Source organism: Ursus arctos, chromosome X (assembly GCF_023065955.2).
Source record: "Ursus arctos isolate Adak ecotype North America chromosome X, UrsArc2.0, whole genome shotgun sequence".
NCBI lineage: Eukaryota > Metazoa > Chordata > Mammalia > Carnivora > Ursidae > Ursus > Ursus arctos.
The window spans coordinates 26809890-26831110 of record NC_079873.1 but is presented as its reverse complement, the minus strand read 5'-3'; the positions used below and the strand labels follow the sequence as shown (position 1 = coordinate 26831110).

Sequence of the window (21221 nt, the reverse complement as noted above, 5' to 3'; positions counted from 1 at the left end):
ACCTCTCCCTCTCTCTGCCTCTGCCCCTCCCTACTCACCTCTCTCTAAAATAAATAAATAAATAAATATTTTTAAAAAGACGATTACGCGGAGTGATAGGGGAGAACTGTAGGGGATTAAGAGTAAAAGCAAGGAGGGCAGGTGGAGAAGAGATACTGGTGGCCCGGGCGAGTGTGGTAAGGAGAGATTTTCAGATTCTCGTAATGTTTTCCAAGTGGAGGTAGCAGATTCATTTCTGTATCCACACAGGAACTTGAGCATAGATGTATGAAGATCTATTCTTAGCACATTTGGGACTCAGGAGAATTTAGGTGTCCTGTGAATTTGGCAGAGGATTCCTTGAGGGATGTAAGATTTCTTCTCATTGATATTTACACTTTGCCCCTGGTGGCTTGAAGCAGGAGCAAAACGACTGGCACTGAGATCTTATCAGCCTGATCAATATCTTTCTCCTTGATCACATTTAAGCACGAATTGAGTAATATCAGTCATTTGGATGAGGACAAAACTAATGTCATGAGCAAACTGTTTTTCTAGTCTGGTATTTAGGGTATCAAATAATAGAAAGAGATACCCTATGTACAAATCTGAACAAAATATTTGAAAAAAATAATGTTTCTGTGCACCTTGTACTACAGGGGCATGCTAGAGAAAGGGTTAGATTTTTCCCCAATTTAATAATATTTGAACAAAAGGAGTTCGCAATTATTTTGAATTAAGTAATCATGGAGCATATAAAATGTCAAAACAAAATTTGATTATCAGTGCTTTTTGACTTCTGCTTAAATTTAATGTATTACCACATTGTAAATACTGATCTTTTGGACTATGTATAACATTTTGAATAATGTAATCATTTAGTGATTTCTCTGAGGGAAATCATGTTTTTCAGCTAACACATTTATTCAGTTATAAATATAATTCCTTTCTTCCACTGCTTTTATGAATGGGGATTTATTTGTTCAACTTGCTATTTATATTTGTGAATTACTTTACAAATATTAATCTATTCATTGTGATTTAAATCCTACTTAAATCATTTCTGTAGCACTTAATTTTTCATTCCTCTAATGGTGAAGAGATTATATATATTTACTGCATTGTAGCCGTGCCCAGTTCATATTTATTTGTATTTTGGTACAGTTTTCTTTTATATTTTATACATGTGTCTCTTTTATAGGAAATTATTCATTCTTTTCTCCCCACGAGCATTTCATTAGGCCCAGCAGTTGTCCTACTTTGACTTCCTTGCTGCAGTGTACTCCCATCTTTGATAAAATGTGCTTTAAGAACTCCTACCACATTTCTCCCAGAAAGACTGTTTTGATAATCCCCATCCTATAAATTCTAGAAGTCAGAAACTTCCACATTAAAGTGTACAATTCATGAGGCTGGTGGAAATTTTGAGGTTGCAATTAAGTTGCGGGGATGTTTTCCTTCTATTCATGACTAATTCAGGTTGTTCTTTGACCAGTTAAGATTGTCATTTTTTTGATCTGTGATATATAATTACTGATTTGTTATTTATGCAAGGACCATGCATCGTCCTACGGAGAATGTTTTGGCCAAAATATATAGTTGTACTTACGAGGTGTTTTTCACATGTGGACCATAAACTGTGCAGAAAAAATCAAAAGGACAACTTACCATAGAGCCACTAAAAATAACTTTAATTTTTTTCTTTAGAAGCTCAGAAAAATCTAATTAATAAGTACTTTAATGCCTTTTGATTGAACACTCTTCCCAATTTGATATGTCATTAATGTAGTGCCTGGTAGCTGGATGGGACATAAAGAGGAGAAGAATTAGATTTATATAGGGTGTTGCCTTCATCTGTCTGATAAAGACAAATTCCAGAGAGTGAAAATGAACTGGAGTTTGAGTCTTTGGTACGCCAATTTCTCTTTTTCAATTTTAAGATAGATCTACTCCCCAATGGCTTCTGTCACAACAGTACTAATGGGTTTCTCTAATCTTTTTTTCTTAGAGATGAAAGTTGTGTGCTCTTCTGTTAACCAAGTTACAAAGGGTCTCAAGGCATTTTTGTTAGCTAAAACTGGTTAAAGCTATTATTTTCCCCTTCCCAAAATGTGGAAAAAATAGTGCAGGGTTTTATAAATCTCAAACACATTCACATGCATTTAAGTGTATGTATACCCATTTAACTGCAGTGCTACATTGATTAAGATGGTGATACTGAGTCAGCAGCAGCAAAAGATACCGTTTTCACCACTTGCATTGTTTTGCAAATGAGCCAGCTGCTCCTTGTGACCTGTTCCCTGTGGTGACCTCCAAAGATCGTGTGTACAACCACTAGGCAGAAAAAAGAGTATTTTGTTGGTGGTGGTGTTGACCACTGTATCTACAACTCCTAGAACAGTACCAAGTACTTAATAGGCTTTCAATGTGCACCTGTTAAATGAACGAACAATAGTCTTGTAAATCCAGATATGGACTCCATAATCAAAGAGGACAGAGCAATGTTAATCTATCAGTACCAGGCCTGGTACATTTTACATTATATTTTTATATTATACATTTTTTTTTACTTTTTTTTTACATTATATTCTTTTACATTATATTCTTTTTTTTCACATTTTATTTTTACATTATATTCTTTTACATTATATTCTTTTATATTATATTCTTATGTTTTAAATTAAATCATCCAGACATAGATGAATTCTAACAATCTATGCATATATACCAACATGGAGACATTTACTCTACCTAGGTTTGTACATACTGAATTTTTAGCCAATCATTTCTGAAAATGTGTAAGGAAATCCACAAGTAATTGAAATATTAGTAATATTTCTCCTTCACTGATCTTGCATTATATGGTTATGACAGGCAGTAGGATACAGAGGTTGCTAAAGCACGGGATTTGAACATAAAAGACATACATTTAGATGCCAAATCTGACTCTTTCTGGTTGTGTACTTGAGCAAATAACATAAGTCTGTTTTTTTTACTTTGAATTTAGATTAATGGTAATACCTGTCCCAGCCTTTTCAGCTGTACAATTATGAAGATAAAGTGAAAGCATGTAGGATTATATGGAAAAATTCTTGTAAAATGTGTAATTATATGTTTCATGATTTGTAAAACCCATATTCATCAAATATCCAAAATCTTAAAAATTATTATAAATTAAATTTTCATGTAAATAATCTTTTTTTAAAATAATTTTTATTTTGTTATATTAGTCACCATACAGTGCATCCCAGTTTTTGATGCAATGTTCATGTAAATAATCTTAAAACAAACAATCTTTTAAACAGTAGCAAACTTTATACAATTGAATATTTATATTAGAAAACTTGAAGTGTTGACAACAGCGTAAAATATACATACAGTTATTTCCAGATTTGGCAAATAGCCTAAAGGTTAAAACAAGTTTAAAGTCAAAGAGAATGCACATAGGTTACAAAAAACTTTGTTTTTGGTAAAAACTTCTTTTAGCGGATCTTATTTATTCTCAGTCATTTCCCTTTAGTATATTTCCAATGCTAAGTATTATTTGGGTATAAAATTTTCATTCTTCTATTAATTTTAGGTGCTAAATAAATAACTCACTGTTTTAGATTTCTCTTGAGGATGCGAAAACTTGAGATCATTCCAAGTTTCTATGCCCTATGGCTTTTACCAAGAATAAGATGCTGTTGTTTAGTTTGTTTTGTTTTTTTGTTTTGTGTGAGTTTTGTTTTCTAGTGAAATATGTTGAATTCATTTTTTCCCTACTCTTTTTAAGTAATTTAAAATCCTTTGTTCAGATTTCAGAACTATACCTTATTAACTGTTTAAAAGCATTGAAGTAGCTCTAATTGCAAAATGGTTTAATCAGTAGTGTTTTTTTTTTTTCTTGGGGTTCTGAGATTTATTTTTGTTATTATGTGTTTTTTTTCCTTTTGCCATTCAGAAAGGCTAGTCTGTATTCATTTTCCTGCCCAAATTGGTAATCATGAGCACGTTAATACTGTAACAGCATTCAATCGAGTCTTATGAATTGACATTGTGTAGATCAAAATGTTCAAATATTGGCAATTGCATATAGTTCAATCGAATTCAGTGACTTTTATCCATCTGCTTATTTCTAAATCCTAATGCATATTGTTAAACATTCAAAGAAAAGAAGCAAATACTTTGTGTTGTAAATCACATATAATTAATGAATACCAGTTACTACCGATTTCCAAGTTAAATTTGACAAACTGTGGACAAAAGATTGAAGAATGTTCTCATCATTAGGGATCTCTGTGGGGCTTTCAAGAAGGTAAAGAAATGAAGTAGAATGTCAGGGTCCTCCTTCTTTACCATGTTTTATTTTGTTGTTCTTAAATTTATGTGTTTAGGTTTAGCTTAGAACAATTATATGAACAGTGGTTTTGCTTTTCTATCTCCCATCTAAAACACAGTGATGAAAAGCATATTCTCCTAACATCAACAGCATTAATCATTTATAAAATGGGCAGAATGTTGCCAAATAGGTTTTCTATTTTTCTAAAATAGTGTATTGTCATTTGTATTAATTTATACAGATTTAATTATATCTTGTATAGCAGCCAACTATGAACTTGATTGATTACTCATACTGGATTTTCAGTGCTTTATCAAAATAATAAGATGCTCATGATGCCCTATATATACAGTATAAAAGAGTATAAAGTGAATAGAGGAAAGAAAAACATCCCGTCCACATTTTGTAATTCCATTCCTCAGTGATAATCATTTCTTTTAGGTTTCCCTGGATTGCTGTATTGCCTTAGAATTTTTGTCCACAAAACCTACCTGTCCCTCTTCACCTCAGTTACATGAGACATAAAAGCATGCCTTGGGTCTAAAAATATTGGAAACATTGAATGCCATATGTCTCATTTTGAAGAGAAATAGCATTTGCTTCTTTACAACTCTCCTTTGCTATGTGCAAGAGCCGATTTTTCTATCAAGACTTTCAATAAAGTGATTTAGACAATGTGCATGACTCAACACACAATGTACCTATTGCAAAATGACTTGTGAAATTGTTTCCAGTTTAGTTGGTGCTGATGGACTAGAATCATTGTCTTTGCGAAATACTTGGGCCAGTGAAGTGCAGGTTTTACATTTTCCCTTTTGTTCTTATTGATACTCTGTGGCATCTGAGAAACTTGGACAGACATAATTCTGAAAGAAGGACTTATGTATCTGAGGTACTGTGAGAAAAACATGGAGAAACTTAGCCAGGAAATGCAGATGGACTGCTATTCTGCTGTTTACTCTAACAGCTAAATAACCAGTAAAAGTAAAATAGAATAAACAGAGAAATAACTGAATAGCTCACAACATCTTTTGGGACTTGAATGCCTATCTGCAGTGGTTCAAGAACAGTGTAACAAATCTTAAGGTTCAGTGATTCCATTCAGATTGGATTTTCATAAGCAAATTTAAGATTCAGAACTTTGACTCCTCTCCTCAGTTCAAATCAACAAATATTTATTAAGGCCCAAATACTGTGTTTAACACTCTAAGAGAGAAATAAGACTTGATCCCTACACTCTGGTAATTTGTAACATTAATTGGATACACATATCATGGTGATACAAGCAAGTTAGGAAGTAATACAAGTAGGAAAGACATAGGCAAAATATAGTATAAGGCATAAGTGTAACTGAATTCAGAAAGAGGATAAGGCAATGTAGAGAGCTGAAACGGAGAATAATTTTACGTAGCAGAAAGCCTTTGAATATCTGTGCTTTGGATGTGATTGGAATTTGGACAGTATTAATAGCTACCACTTATTTATTATGTCCCAGGGCATGTTTTAAATTCTTTGCTTGTGGTAACTCATATGGTCATCACAACAACCCTATGAAGAAAGCACTCTTATGCCCATATTCAAAATTATCCAAGCTGGAGATGGTGATTTGAGTCAGAGTGGTGGCAGGGTCAAATTCTGGTTACATTCTAAAAGTAGAGCTCATAGTATTTGGTGGCCACTTGCATGCAGGTTGGTCAAGAGAGAATTCAAGGATAACATTAAGAATTTTGTCATGAACAACTGGGAGAATGGAGCTGCCATTTAACTATAATGTGGAAAATCGCAGGAGGATCAGGTTAGGATGCAAGGTTTGGTATGAGTTCAGTTGTGATATGTTAAGCTTAAGATGTTTATTAGACATCCTCGTAAATATCAAAGAGACAGTTGGATATATGTAAGTCAGAGTTTAGGAGAGGATCTTGATTAGAGATATGGGAATAATTAGGGTTAATTTGTTAGTTTTTCTTCACACTTGCTCACAAAAGGTGTCTTGTCCTCTGTTCTTTTCCCAGCCTTCTTTCCTTCTAACACCACCTCTGTGGACAATCTCAGCCACTCCCATGACCTAATTATCAGTTTGACACAAATGGATCTCACTGGTGGAGGTGGGAAATGGCATAAACAAGATGCCAACGTAGTATCATAGACCCACTGCTAATAGTGCCCAACAGAGGGGCATCCAGCAGATGAAAGAACTCAGTCATTTAATGACTGACTCTGCTTAAGGCCACAGCAAAGTGTTCGTGAACTAACAGAAATAGGATGACTTTGTCTTTCTGGCTCACTGTTATATCCCCAGTACATAGAATATGCCTGGCACATGGTAGGTTTCCAACAGTTATTTGTTGAGTTAATGAATAGTAGGACAGTTAGAGAAGTAGAGAGAAAGCTGGGGCATAGCAGAATGAGGTAAGACTAGGGAGGTCAGAGTTGGATGATGAGGGCTATGCTTAACAGTACTGACTACTAGAGGGGAGGGAGAAGGTGCAGTGAAGAAGATATTGGCGAACCAATAAATATAAATTTTTCATTTGTGAAACATAAGGAATAGCAGGGAGATCGGTAGGAGAAGGAAGGGAAGAATGAAGGGGGGGTAAACAGAAGGGGGAATGAACCATGAGAGACTGTGGACTCTGGGAAACAAACTGAGGGTTTCAGAGGGAGGGGGGTGGGGATTGGGATAGGCCAATGATGGGTATTAAGGAGGGCACATATTGCATGGAGCACTGGGTGTTATACGCAAACAATGTCATGGAACACTACATCAAAAACTAATGATGTACTTATGGTGACTAATATAACATAATAAAAAATTTAAAAAATAAAAATAAAAAAAAATTTTGGGGCGCCTGGGTGGCATAGCGGTTAAGCGTCTGCCTTCGGCTCAGGGCGTGATCCCGGCGTTATGGGATCGAGCCCCACATCAGGCTCTTCCACTATGAGCCTGCTTCTTCCTCTCCCACTCCCCCTGCTTGTGTTCCCTCTCTCGCTGGCTGTCTCTATCTCTGTCGAATAAATAAATAAAATCTTTAAATAAATAAATAAATAAAAAATAAATAAAAAAATTCTCTCAGGAAGTAAATATGGTTAAAAAATGTGAATTATAGGTGTTTATAGCCATCTGCTCACATGAGTTACTTTGAGGAATGAAGACTGAAGAATCACTGGAAAGCAATTTTAGATGGATGGATGGATGGATGAATGGAAAGAGAGAGAGGTTTAAAATGAAGTTCAATATACTTGAAACCAGAATATCATTATGTGGAAGTCACTTTTAGGGGAAAGTACCCTAAACAATCAATTTGATATTTTTCATATTATCTTATATGTTTCTATCTCTGAAACTATATTGTTTCAATTTTAAGATAGCTTTTCTCCCCCTTATGGAAACATTCTTACTAAGGCAACACTGGCAAAATTTGAAGCAAAGATTAAATAATTTCTGAATATATTATTACAAACTTTAAAATAGAAGACACAATTTTAGATTAACGTTTGTATATACATCTACAATCAACATATTTTAATTCTACCTTGGTTAAGAGTTTTAAAATTGTGAAGGTGTGTTTGAGGTTACTCCTGGTATAAATAGGACAAAAGATGCCTGTAAATTATAGGCATCCTTATTTTTAATTCTGTGCTGAAGATTAAGCAAGTGCTGAATTGAATTTTGTTTTGTATGTGTGAGATGCCCACTTATTTTCATGACCACAGAGAAAACACAACAGAAATGATACTTTTTTAAATATTAGAGATCATACTGGCACTCTTTGTCATATTTTTGAGACAAAGAACTTAGTGGCAGGTAAAAAACAACATTAAAATTTCAGTAACTTTTTTAAAAGTTTATTTTCATCTTGTTTACAATAAGTTCAGTTTATCAAATACCACCATCCCCTCCTCCAGCCCTGTTCAATTTCCGCAGTATCTACATTGACATTCATACAAATAGGTTTACCGTTTAGGTGGATAAAGGCACGCTCTGTAATGAAACATTCTGACAAGGGAGTAGTTGCTGCTTTACATTAAATAGAAGAAAAACTGAACAGCAGAAATCTGTCCCTTATGATAGAGAAGAGGGCATAGTGAAGAGTTACTTCAGACCTTTATCTCAACCTGATTAATTGGCAAAAAGGTCCCTTGTTTGGGTCCCTAGATAAATGACCTGTAGTGTCTAGTTTCTCTTTTTAGCCCATTGAAGGCACTTATTACCCAGTACTTGAATAAACAAAATACTTTTAGGTTCAAATTGTTTGTGTTATGAATCCCCTTTAAAAACCAATTCCCTCTAAAGGGAGACTCATGTTTTTAAATATTTATCTCCAAGTTTGGGCTTTTCATGTCTGTGTTATCAAGGGACTCTTATTTAAACCACCAGCTTTTCAACTAGAAATCTGACATAACAGTGTAGCTCATAATCTTCTTTTTTTATTTTTATCTATTTATTTGAGAGAGAGAGAGATAATTAGAGCAAGCACGAGAAGAGGGAGAAGCAGGCTTCCTGCTGAGCAGGGAGCCTGACTTCAGCCTCGACCTCAGGACCCTGGGATCATGACCTGAGCTGGAGGCAGATGCTTAACCAACTGAGCCACCCAGGTGCCCCAGTTCATAATCTTCTGTTTTTCCTTATTTTACATAGCTGGACTTCATCTTCCAGTTGTGCAAGTTACTTTGCTGTCTAATTTTTCTCTATTAGCAGTATATAAATAAGCGTCTTATTTAACTGACTTGATTCCATGAAGCCGAGTTGCAAGGATGCTATTTTAAAATATTAAGGACTTAAGTTATACTCACTCATGTACAAATGTCTTCCAGAAATTAAAGTTTCCTTTCGCAGGGAGGGTGACTAGCACACATTTACCCAACTGACAGTGTGGGGAGGTCAATTCGGAGGGGAATGTCAAAATTAAGAAAAAATTGACTAAAAAGTGACTACTTTGTGATTTTGCCATCATAGCTTCAGGTAATATAAGGAAGTATTCAGGGATAGAAATGAAAATAATATATTTTATAGTGATCCTAGGGATTTTTCTATCACTATAGAAACTACAGGGACTATGGTTTTATTTTTAGAGGGTCAGAAACTATAAAGATCACTTATTTCTAGACAAAATAGAATAGTAAAAAGCTATAAAAGATCTCATCTCTGGCTTTAAACTGTGGAAACTGCTACAGGATTTTCTTTGGTGCATATACCATTTTTCTGTGTGCAGTGCCTCAGGGACAAGAGCATGTGTAGGGACTTTTAAAAGGATTTCCTGGACTCCAGCCAATTTTTGACAACATTCTCTGAGAATACACCAAGGAGCTATTATCTAGCTATCCAGGGAATGTGACATCCCCTGCCCCAGTTTTTGCTTTTTGCTTTTCTCATTTAAGATAGAAAGTTTTCCTGCCTTTGCAACACACTGCCCAGCATTGCTGAAACTGTTCATAACTCGATTCTGAGCAATTCTACCACTTTCTAAAGAACTGGGAGCTCTCCAGAGATTTGGATTAAAATCAGGAAGTTTTGCAAGCTCAGATCCTCAGAGGGAGAAGATTTACCGTGTGTGTGTGTGTGTGTGTGTGTGTGTGTGCGTGCATGCATGTGCAAGCACATATACACATGCCCCACATCAAAGCCATAAACACATTACTTTCATTCTGGTGGGGAAGATCCTCCTTCCCTTCTCTTGAATTTTACCCCCCTTGGAGATCACAGCTATTTATTTTAAGTGGGTGGGCTCCCAATGTGGCTGATTGCCTCAGTGTAAATTTAAGTAATCAGCCTGTCGTCTGGCGTTTGGTATCAAATGGAGGGATTGTCAGAGTTCTGGATCATTGCCCTTGGGCTGGCAGCATCACTAAAATGTAGTCCATGATTTACATCATCAAGAGTTGAGCCAGAGCAAGTGGTGGTGAAATCAGGCAGCCCAGGTCAGTCAGGTTCACAGAAACAGCAAAGAAGTCACGTTGACGCCTGTTCCTAGCACCTGACCTAATCAAGCTAGCGGTTAGCCCTAACCATTCTACCCTAACCAGCACTGTAGGCTCAGAGTTCTCAGAAGATAGTAATGGAATTTTGCCAGGTGAATAAAAGGAAAGAAAGCACATAAGATGAATGTTTGACTTCAGTGACTTCTAGGGCATTGATAACATCTACCAGATCCATTCTGTCTTTTTAAAATTTCTGTTGCATTATCAGTTTTGTTTTTATTAGAAAATCTTTCCTCAATAACCAAGTGTTTTATGTCAAATAAAGTGAACTGCAGTGTAGTACTAAGCCATTTTCAATTTTGTAGTGAAGGGGATGACAGTGGAAGACTGTCTGCTCTGTCCAGATTTTTATTTTCACACTTTGAAGATGGTGGAATTGCTCCAGATAAGATCACCATTGACCTCCTGAATTGCCAAGTTGCCTTTTCACTCCTGTTCCCAGCTGCACTTGGCTTGTAGGCAGCTCCCTCCCTCCTTCCTGATGCTCTTCCTTCTCTTGGTTTGAAATACTTTACTCTTCTGGCTCTCCTCCTAGGTCTGATGACAATTACTCTTCGGACAAATTCATCTCCATGCTCAGCTGTTCCTTTCCACGGAGGCTCATCCTTAGGCAACCTTTCTTCTCACTCTTTTATTCTAACAAACTTTTCTGAGCAATTTGATCATCTCTTGTGAAATTAAATAACACCTAGAGGTGTTATTCCAGTGACTAGCCATTCTCTATGTAATGCTGGTAGAACATGATTTTAACCTGCATTCTCCAGATCTCATAGTTTATTTCTATGTTGGTATGCCCTCCTTCCCTTCACATGATAATCCGTGACCTGTCAGATAAGTATTCTTACCACAGACTTAAATTGAGTTGCTTAAAAAAAAAAATAATGAAGGCTCCCTATTGTAAGGTGTACACAAACTTGAAGAGAACACCTTGGAATTTTAGAAACAATTTCCTTCCCTCTCTCTTTCTCTGTCTCTCTCTCTTTCTCTGAAATTCATTTGTGTCACCCATAACCATTGGGTTTTACCTGGTCTCTACCTGGGAACAGAGCTGCTTTTTTTTTAGGGTCCTAACAGAAGCACTGACGTTTCCCCCTTACAACTGATATTCTCTGTATCCTCACTTGCTTCTAAAGCTTCGTCCTTCTTCATGCACCATAGCCGTGAAGTCTTAGAATGAGGCAGGAAAACCTCCTAAGATCTACCCAAAAACCTCTTTCCCGATGCCCTGTGTGACTTGTAGAGTTTGCTCGAGACTGCCTCCTGGGAAGCAGTAGGTGCAGCAACAGCCCCTCGCTATCTGGCCTAGTCTCCATCTCATACATGGTTAAAATCCTCCCCAATTTTGTCCGAAAGTAGGAAAAAATATTCCTTTTATTGATACTTATTAAGGTTTTATATTTATATCTATTCTGACAGGAAACCCAAGACCTATGATCAGAGAACACATCATTAATTACTCAAGAGCATCTTAGCACCAGTGCACAGGCCCCAAATCCCCACAGGACAATGCAGTGAGAGCCGCATATTTATCTCTGTATGCCCGGGTATGCAATATCCTAATTTATGGATTACAGAGCTTATGTAAGGCAGCTGGCATATCTGAAAGAGAAAGCGAGACAGAAACAGAGACCTTTGCTCTGGGGGGTAAACAAATCCTCTCCAGAGAGAAGGAAGGGTCTAGGTCTCTTATTCTCAGACTGTAAATTGGCACATAAGCAAATGGATCTGGGAGAAGTGTTTCCACGTCTTTCTGTTGCGTTGCACTACTCTGAACACTAATGTACGCTTGTTATTCAATCATCCTTTAACCCAGATACCGGTGCTCTTTGCTCAGAAAGCTCAGACCATGTAGAAACAAGAAAAGAGGAGCACCTGGGTGGCTCCCATGGTTAACGTCCGATTCTGGATTTTGGCCCAGGTCATGATCTCAGGGTCATGAGATCGAGCCCTGAGTTGGGCTCCACGCTGGGTGTAGAGCCTACTTAAGATTCTCTTTCTCCCTCTCCCTCTGCCCCTACCTCCCCATGACTTGCATGTGCTCTCTCTCTCCCTCTCTCTCGCTCTCTCTCAAAAAAAAAAAAAATAGAGAAAGAGAGAGAAAAGGAAATGTGAAAAGATGTGTCGCCCAACAATAGTTGTCATCTCATTTGTCTTTGCAAAATCTGATGCCAGCTACCTATTGGATATCTATAGTCTGATGCTCCAAAGGCTTCTCAATATGATCATATGCAAAACTGAACTCATCATTTACACACACAGAACCCGTTTATCCATCTGAAATCCTTTTACTCAGTGACACCACTATTCATCCAGGTGCCCAGGCCAGAAACCTAGGAGTAATTTCAGTCTTTTCTCTTCTTCACTTAACATACAATCACTGAGTTCTGCCAAGTTTTCTTCCTAACCAACCTTCTCAATCCAACTCAAATATGAATACCAACTAGATACTTAATTACATTGATGGTTTTGTTTTTAATTTTATAGGTGGGATAATGGCATTATGTGTACTTTCCTTGAAAAGCATTCATATATATTGGAAACAGGCTAAAGTATTCATGGATAAAATATTATATCAATTTGTTTCAAAATAATCCATTTGAGGAGCTGAATGTGTGGGAGTATAATGAAACAAGAGTGCCCATGGCTTTATAAGAATTAGAACTGGACAGTAGGTTCGAGGGGGCTATTTGTACTCCTTTCTTGCTTTTGTATGTATTTGAAATTTTCCATCACAATTACTGTATGAATCATGGTTTCCCATTGGCTACTGACTTACATGCAGAATCTCTAAAGCACATTTTTTAAAAGATTTTATTTATTTGACAGAGAGACACAGGGAGAGAGGGAACACAGCAGGGGAATGGGAGAGGGAGAAGCAGGCTTCCCGCTGAGTAGGGAGCCCGATGCAGGGCTCGATCCCAGGATCCTGGGATCATGACCTGAGCCAAAGGCAGATGCTTAACGACTGAGCCACTCATGAGACCCATCTAAAGCACATTATTAAACATTTCTAGCCTCTGTTTCCTGACCCATATTCTCCTAATCCTTTACATTTCCAAAAAGTCAGCCAAATATGACTGCCCATCTTCCCTATCTTTGCGTATGTGTTACCTAGTAAGCATAATGCTCTTCCCACTTCAACTACTCAGCTATGTACACTCCAAATTGCACTTCCTTTATGAGCTCTTTCCTCAATGTGTGACCAAATATGGTATATGATTCATTCCTTCTTTGAACTTCCAGAAAAGAATAGACTTAGAATGCTCATCAAATTCTTCCTTCTCATCTAGCTGGGGCTTCTCCACTATTATTTCTTCCTTCATTTTCCAAGCCACACCTTCTCTAACTATCACAGTAAGGTCCATTTCAAACTTCTTCAAAACAAGTAAGTAAAACTGTGCTTCACCTACCTTTGCTTCTTTTGTATTGCTCCTGGTACATGGAAGAACTCAATAAATGTTTGCTCAATTGACTTGTCTACAACAATTCAGATGAGCAAAATAGCCAAATTCATACTAGTACAACTAACCAAATATATACTTTTTAGAATTTTTTTGAAAATCAATATATTGAAGATGTGTATTACATAATGATCCTGTGGTTTGTGATTTTCCCTTAAATATAATATAGATAAAAATTTTGGTATCAACTTATAGGATACAGTAGTTTATTCACTTACTCAACAAAATGCATTGGGTAACCTACCATGTGCTGGGCATAGGTTTAAGTTCTGATAACCCAGTAGAGAGTAAGACAGATAACATTTCCTGCACTTGTAGGGTCTAGTTTAGTAGTGTAGAGAGACTGGTAGATATATAATTTAATGTTAGTCATAAATGTCATGAAGAAAAATGAAGACTACAGGGAATACAGAATGATTAGGGCTGCTATTTAAAATTGGTAGAGAAGACTCTTCTTAGATGAGAAAGAAGTGAGGGAACTAGTCATATAAATGTCTTAGAGTGAAAGAATGTTTTTTGGCAGAGAGAACAGCAAATACAGAAGAAACCTGGAAGCAAGAGAATGCTTGGCATACTTGAGGAACACAAAAAGGTTAGAGGCTGAAATGTTCTGGACTCAGAGGAGACTAAGAAAAGATAAGGTCAGAATGGTAGACAACTTACAACCAACATAAAACCAAGTCATTTAGGACTTTGTAGGCTGTGGTAAATATGATGGGCTTGATGAGGAGCCATTGGAGGATTTTGACAGAGTAGGAATACGATCTGAATTATGTTTTGAAAAAATCTTTTTGGCTCTTGTATGGAGAATTGACTAGAAGATGGGTAAGAATGAAGCAGGGGGATCATTTAGGTAGCCATTGCAATAATCCAGATGAGATGTAATGATACATTATATCAAAACTATAGCAAGGGAGATAATGAGAAGTGGTCAAATTCTGGACTTGTCCTGGAAGTAGAGCCAAAAGGATTGTCTAACAACTCGAATACTGGAGATTAAAAAAGAAAGATCAAGGGTGACTCTAAGGTTGTCAGCCTGAATAACTATATTTGATATGCCATTTACTGAAATGGGGAAAACCATTGGAAGAGAGGGATAAGGGGATGTAGTTCAGAATTTGGTTGGGGTCATGTTAAGTTTGAGATGCCCATGGGACATTCAGATGTCAAGAAAGCAGTCGAATTTGTGAATCTGGTTTCTGAGTTGAGGTTAGGGCTGGAAATATAAGTTTGGGAGTCATCACTGTATATAGTCAGTATTTGCAGTCATGGGACCAAATAGGGAATATAGAGAGAGAAGGAAAGAAGTGTCAAAACTAAGCTAGAGCACTCCAGTATTAAAAGATCAATCAGAGAAGGATTCAGTAAAGACTGATGAAGCAGTGGACAAGAAGGTGGAAAAAAAAAAAAAACCAGAAGAGTTCAGGTTACAGAAGCCAAATGAAGATAGAGTTTTAAGATGGAGGGAGTGATCAGCCATATTGAGATGAAGACTGTGAATTACCCATTGAATCTGAACATGTTGAAATCATTGGGCTTCAACAATAGCCAAATTATGATCAACAAGAGCCAAATTATGGAAACAGCCTGAACATCCATCAACTGATGAATGGATAAAGAGGAGGTGATATCTCTCTCTATATGTATCACACATACATACAATGGAATACTACTCAGCCATAAAAAATAATGAAATTTTGCTATTTGCAATAATGTGGATGGAGCTAGAGGGTATTATGCTAAGTGAAATAAGTCAGTTAGGGAAAGGCAAATACCATATCATTTTACTCATCTGTGGAAGTTAAGAAACAAAACAGATGAACATCGGGGAAAGAAAAAAAAAAGAGAGGGAGACAAACCATAAGAGAGACTTTTAACTATGGAGAACAAAGTGAGGGTTGCTGGAGGGGAGGTGGGTAGGGGGATGGGCTAAATGGGTGATGGGCATTAAGGAAGGCACTTCCTGTGGTGAGCAGTGAATGTTATATACAACTGACAAATCTCTAAATTCTCCTAAAGTGGATATTACATAGTATGTTAATGAGCTAGAATTTAAATAAAAACCCAAAATATTAAAAAAAAAAAAAGAATTGCAAGACTGTTTGTTATTTCTGGGGTTTATAAATTTCCTTTTTTCTCTTTCCATAGACAGCTGATTCATTTCTGATGTATTTCAAATTTTCTGTATTGCAGAACATAAAAGACAGCTTGCAACAAATCTCAGGTCGGATTGACATCATTCACAATAAGAAGACAGCAGCATTGCACAGTGCCACCCCTGCAGAAAGGGCAAAGCTCCAGGAAGCTCTCTCACAGCTTGATGTCCAATGGGAAAGAGTTAACAAAATGTACAAGGACCGACAAGGGTAGGTAACACTTTTATTTTCCTAAATTAGTATTCCTGTTTTCAGAGAAGTCTGGAGTTCATTTCAGTGTTCTCCATGGAAAGGTAGGGCAGAAGAAAGGGAGAAGTATTACCATCATTGGAAAAAGGTAAGTGGAGTGAGAACAAATAATGATGAACAAAGACTAATGAACTGAATTCTAGAAATTTTTCTGTATGGGGTTAACATTACGTTGGAACCCTATATTACCTTCTAAAATTTCACATAATGCCAAATAGGTTTTGTCATTTAATTGAGGTGGCTTAAATAACTGTACAGTATAAAATCCATATCTTTGGTCAAATCTGTGTCCTATATATTTATAGCAGATTGATATTTAGATTAATATGTTTGAAATATAAGCTATCAGCAAAAAGTTGATTTTCACACTGTTCTATTTTGAAGGTGATACATGACATTTTGCAGTCCCCCTACTCTTTTTGCTATGAGGAATTTGTTAAGTTGATTTAAAATAATTTTTCAGGATTTACCTTAATTAACATATCTAGCTTGTGACCACATTTTCAAAAATTCACATATAATCCTTAGCCTCACATCACAAAAAGGTAGAATATTGTTTTCTTTTCCTATTTTAGGTTAAAAGTAATGGAGTTTTAATGATTTAAAATAATTTGTTTTAAAGATTGTAGTCTCAAGACAGTCTTCTTTATTATTCTCAGAGAAAATAAAATCATTTTTAAGAATTACAAGGAACCTCCCTCTTAACTCTCTTATCTGCCCATTTCTAAATATCCTTACTTCTATTTTAGTTCCTTATTTACTACAGTAGGTTTCTAAACTGATACTTAGAGCAGAAATCTCCATTAATTCTAATGATCATCCTCATTTTGTTCCCAATTATCTTTCACCCAGAGTTGTTTTTCTAAAGTGTAAGAACTTCAGTCCTATTACCTCATTCTCCTTGAATTAAGTCCAGATTCCTTGATTGGGCTTATAAAGACTTCACATGACCCTTGTTCTTTTGTTCAGCCTCATGGCTTATCAGTCCCTGCCTGTCCTACAACCTCTCCAAGCTCCATTTTACCAAAATACCTTAGAGCCAGTAAGAAGGGCTATATTGGTATTTTTTTTCATACATGATTCATGTATTACTGTGTATTAGTCAGCCATTACCATAATATGGTGGTGTAAAGCAAATAAATGTATGTTAAAACAACATACATTTATTTTCATGGTCATGGGTCTTTAAGTTGCCTGTGGTTTGGCTGACTGAGGCAGGGCTCAGCTAGGTAGCTGTTTAAAGCTGTGGGTTAGCTGAGGTAGGCTCCGGGATATGTCTCAGGTTAAGATCTGCTTATGTTATGGGCCACTTATGGCCTGGGCCCACATTAAGTTCACTCCCATTACACTGGCCAGAGCAAGCCTGACATCAGTAGATTAGCAAAGTAGTCTCTTCCTACTGCGGAAGGGGAAGAAGGGTGACTATTTGTTGAACGATAATCCAAACTATTGTTGATAGTTAATAATTAATAATAAAGAAATTTTTACAGCTAGAAATGACCTTAGTGATTTTGTCCTGCTTCATTATTTTACAGGGGAGACTAAATTACGAAGATGTTAAATGACTTACCGAAACACATATTAAATAGCACATCTGCATATTTCCATTTCACCAAAATGTTTAGCTCTAATAGGTTTGCATAGTGTATATTCATAATAAGTTACAAATATGAGAAAATGCATTAGACTCTTGGCATTCCTAAGGCAGAGGTTCTGAGACCATCATTATCACCAAATTCATGAATGCTGTAATGGCAAAACTCACCTTTATTAAATGTCATAAAGTAAAACAGACATTACTTTTTAGGCGAGAGCAAGTAGAGAATTAAAAGCCAGACTGATTTGTGACTGCTCACTCATTATCTAAGAGACCTGCTTTCATACCTTGTCTTCCCGCAAACAGAATATCAACATGTGTCTCAGTAAAGTTGCAAATCTCCAAAATACTAAAATTAGCTTTTTTTTTTCCTTTGGACACACAAATAGTAAACACAATGAACATTTAATTCATGAATCCTGTGTATCTATGTACCAATCCATGCGTATGGATAGATATACAAATATGTAAAATAAATATTTAAGTTTTGTGGAAATTAACATTGCTGCTAAATTCTGTTTTTATCTAAGTCTTGGTGGGTATTCACTGCTTCTAAAAGATACCTACAGGAAATGTGTGAAAATAAAGAGATAATTAACCTAAGGTTCACCTAGTATTAGAGGAACATACTCCATTCTTTCTTCCAACAAACACTTAAGGAGGGCCAGATTCTCTGTGTCTTTACTTTCTTTCTGATACCAGCTTTACTATTCCTCAAATGGTTAATGAATTTGCCCCATTTTCTGGAAATTATTCCCCAAGCCTAAGAGGACAGCACAGTTCAAATGAGATAATAAAACTGAAAGCAGTTTCTAGACTACACATTGCTGTACAGCCATAAGATGGCATTATTGTGTAGCAACACAGTTCTTATCTGACATCAAGTAGTGATTGTTTTTAAAAAAAATCACTATTCCTCTTTGGAATCCCATTTAGTCAGATACTTTGGGATGGCTCACCCATACATGTAAGTAGTTAAATTCAAGGTGATTCTGAGCTTTAGATCTGATGTAAAGAGGACATGAGAGTAAGAGTAGTGATTCTTACAATACTGAAATTTTAGAGCAAAATGAAGTGTCAAAAATGGGGAAAGCAGGGTGAGGACATTTAAAAAAAATGATTTATTTCAGAAAATAAGAAATAGGAAGATAGTGCTACAGAAAAGAAGTCGGATGCAAAAAATACATATTGTATGAGTCCATTTATATAAAACTCAAAACGTGCATATTGGGGAGGTTAAAGGTCAGATATGGTTACTGTTGTGAAGAGTAGTGATTAACACGGGCAGGTCTCTTGATCTGGATGTTGTTTGCATTGATACGTTTCTGTTAAGAAAGCTTATGAAACTGTGCACTTGTGATTTATACACTTTTCTCTGTGAATGCTATACTTGAATGAATTTTACACTTAAAATTTTAAAATAATACATGAATTCTTTTTGAAGTATAAAAAGGACCTAACCTCAAAATTAAAAAAATAATAATAATAAAGGTGTATTTTACAGAAGAGCATAATACATTGTTATACTTTTGGCATTTCACCATGGACCCCTGAACATTTTATAATTGACCAGTACCTACTCTCAGATAAGTATGCGGGCACTACTGTACTAGAGAAAGTTTTTCCAAAGTTACCACCATCATGCTGGGACCACAGGGCCACATGTTGATAGGATCCTGGGGGATAGACAACAGGAATATGCTTCCCCAGGGATTTCTCCTTTGTTTAATTCCCTTAGTGCCAAGCCCACAGTCTTAAAGCACTCACAGACTCTTGCTGCCATTTGTACTGCATGAAGGAAAACGAGACAATGAAAGAAATGAAAGGGGGGGAAACAGGAATAGAAACCAAAGAAATCTGATTTGAAGAGAAAGTGCCTTAATCATCTCTGTATTCAGACTCTAGGGAATGAGAGTATAATTCTGCAAGCCCACTCCTAATGCAACTTTCTCAAAAGCATTTTCTATCTTACTTGTAATTTTTCTGCTGAGACATTCAGTAAATATTTTTCTCTCATGTCAAGGTGAGGGAAATAACCCCACACTCCTCACAGAGGAAAGGAATAATATACTAATCCTCATGTCATCACCATACAATTTTATCCTTTAAAGTGGAAGCTAGAGGGACAGATGCATCATCTGGGAGCTTTTCCAGAATTGTTTGTTCCTAAATGAGACATTCAGCTATTGCGGCATTAGCAGCCTCCTCTGTTTGTCACAGCACCATATGTAGTTGGGAAGATACATGATAAGCACACACAGGGTCCTGACTACTCAGGAAAGATTAACGCTGCGGCCTTAGAATTAGTCTCTACTAAATGTAAAGATTTTCATGCAAGATTGGATCTTCATATTCCCCCCTCCCTCCAGGTATATGTATACGTGCCAATACATGATTCTACTGTTAGTTTTTGAACTTGGGAGAATTAAGGAGAGGTTAAAAAAAAAAAGCCCTGAACATGGGAAAGTCTTTTTATATCTCATTCCAGAATCGGTGTTGTACTGACCAGGGAACGGATTCTCATGCATTCATTCATGGGACTGATATAGAGGAAGATGTGTTAAATTGAAGAAGTGAAATTTTCTGTTTGTGTCCCACTTTTTTTTCACTGTTGAGACCATGATGTATGGGAAGGCTTCTGTTTTGGTTCTTCACATCAAGATCTTTTTTAAAGAAAATCCTTATTTATTAAGTCATTGCTTTGATAGAATTCATTTTTAAAACTTAGTTTTCTATGTAAAGAGAATTATTTATCTCTCCAGATGTATCAGGAAATAGTCCTATTCATAGACATACAGGTACATTCACCAGTTTACCTAAGCATTTCAGAAATATTTACAAAATATTTTTAAGTTTACTGTTAACCTTCAAGCTTTCCCCAGTTAAGTATCTTGTTTGCTATCTGCTCTCCTCCATTTGTCTACATTGATTGTTCTGATTTATTTTATTGGGTCCTGGATATCAGAAATCATGTCAATTTTGCTTGCTTGTACGATGCCCAGTACAGCACATGTGGTTAATAAATACTTTTTGACGATAATGATGATGATGAAACTATAATTTGACAACACTGACATTTCATATATGCCAGAAATAACATCAGAGCTTTAAGAAAGGCAACTTTCTTCCTGCCCTGTCATTTTCTGTAGTTACCATCTGGCACACTTCACCTCTACACTGTTTCCTCTGCCTTATCTGTTCTCTCTTGTGTATTTCAGTTTAGGGTTGCCCCCTCCTGCACATCATCTTTTCTTTTTGCTGCTCTTTTTGAGTGTTTATATTTCTTCCCAGGCTCTGTAGAGTCTAAGCTAATCCCTATGTATTGTGAGTATTTTTCACTGGCCAGTTGCTGCACTTTGCACACCACCGAGAGGGCAATTGTAAGCCTGATAGAGGAGGTTTTGTTTCCACCCAGCAGCCCGAAATGAAGTGTATGATTTGACTGCTGATGCCAATTACATGGAGGTTTTACCTCCAGA

At 36.4% G+C, this 21221-nt stretch overlaps 1 protein-coding gene across 17 annotated transcripts in view; it reads left to right on the top strand.

Moving 5' to 3' along the window:
• The window catches only part of DMD (dystrophin), a 2358181-nt gene that overhangs the window by 1230014 nt on the left and 1106946 nt on the right, over positions 1–21221 (top strand). For all 17 annotated transcript variants that reach the window (XM_057310259.1, XM_057309646.1, XM_048213297.2 and 14 more), the window contains one exon: positions 15934–16106. In XM_057310259.1, the coding sequence (XP_057166242.1) occupies positions 15934–16106 (173 nt within the window). The remainder of the gene's footprint in view (positions 1–15933; positions 16107–21221) is intronic.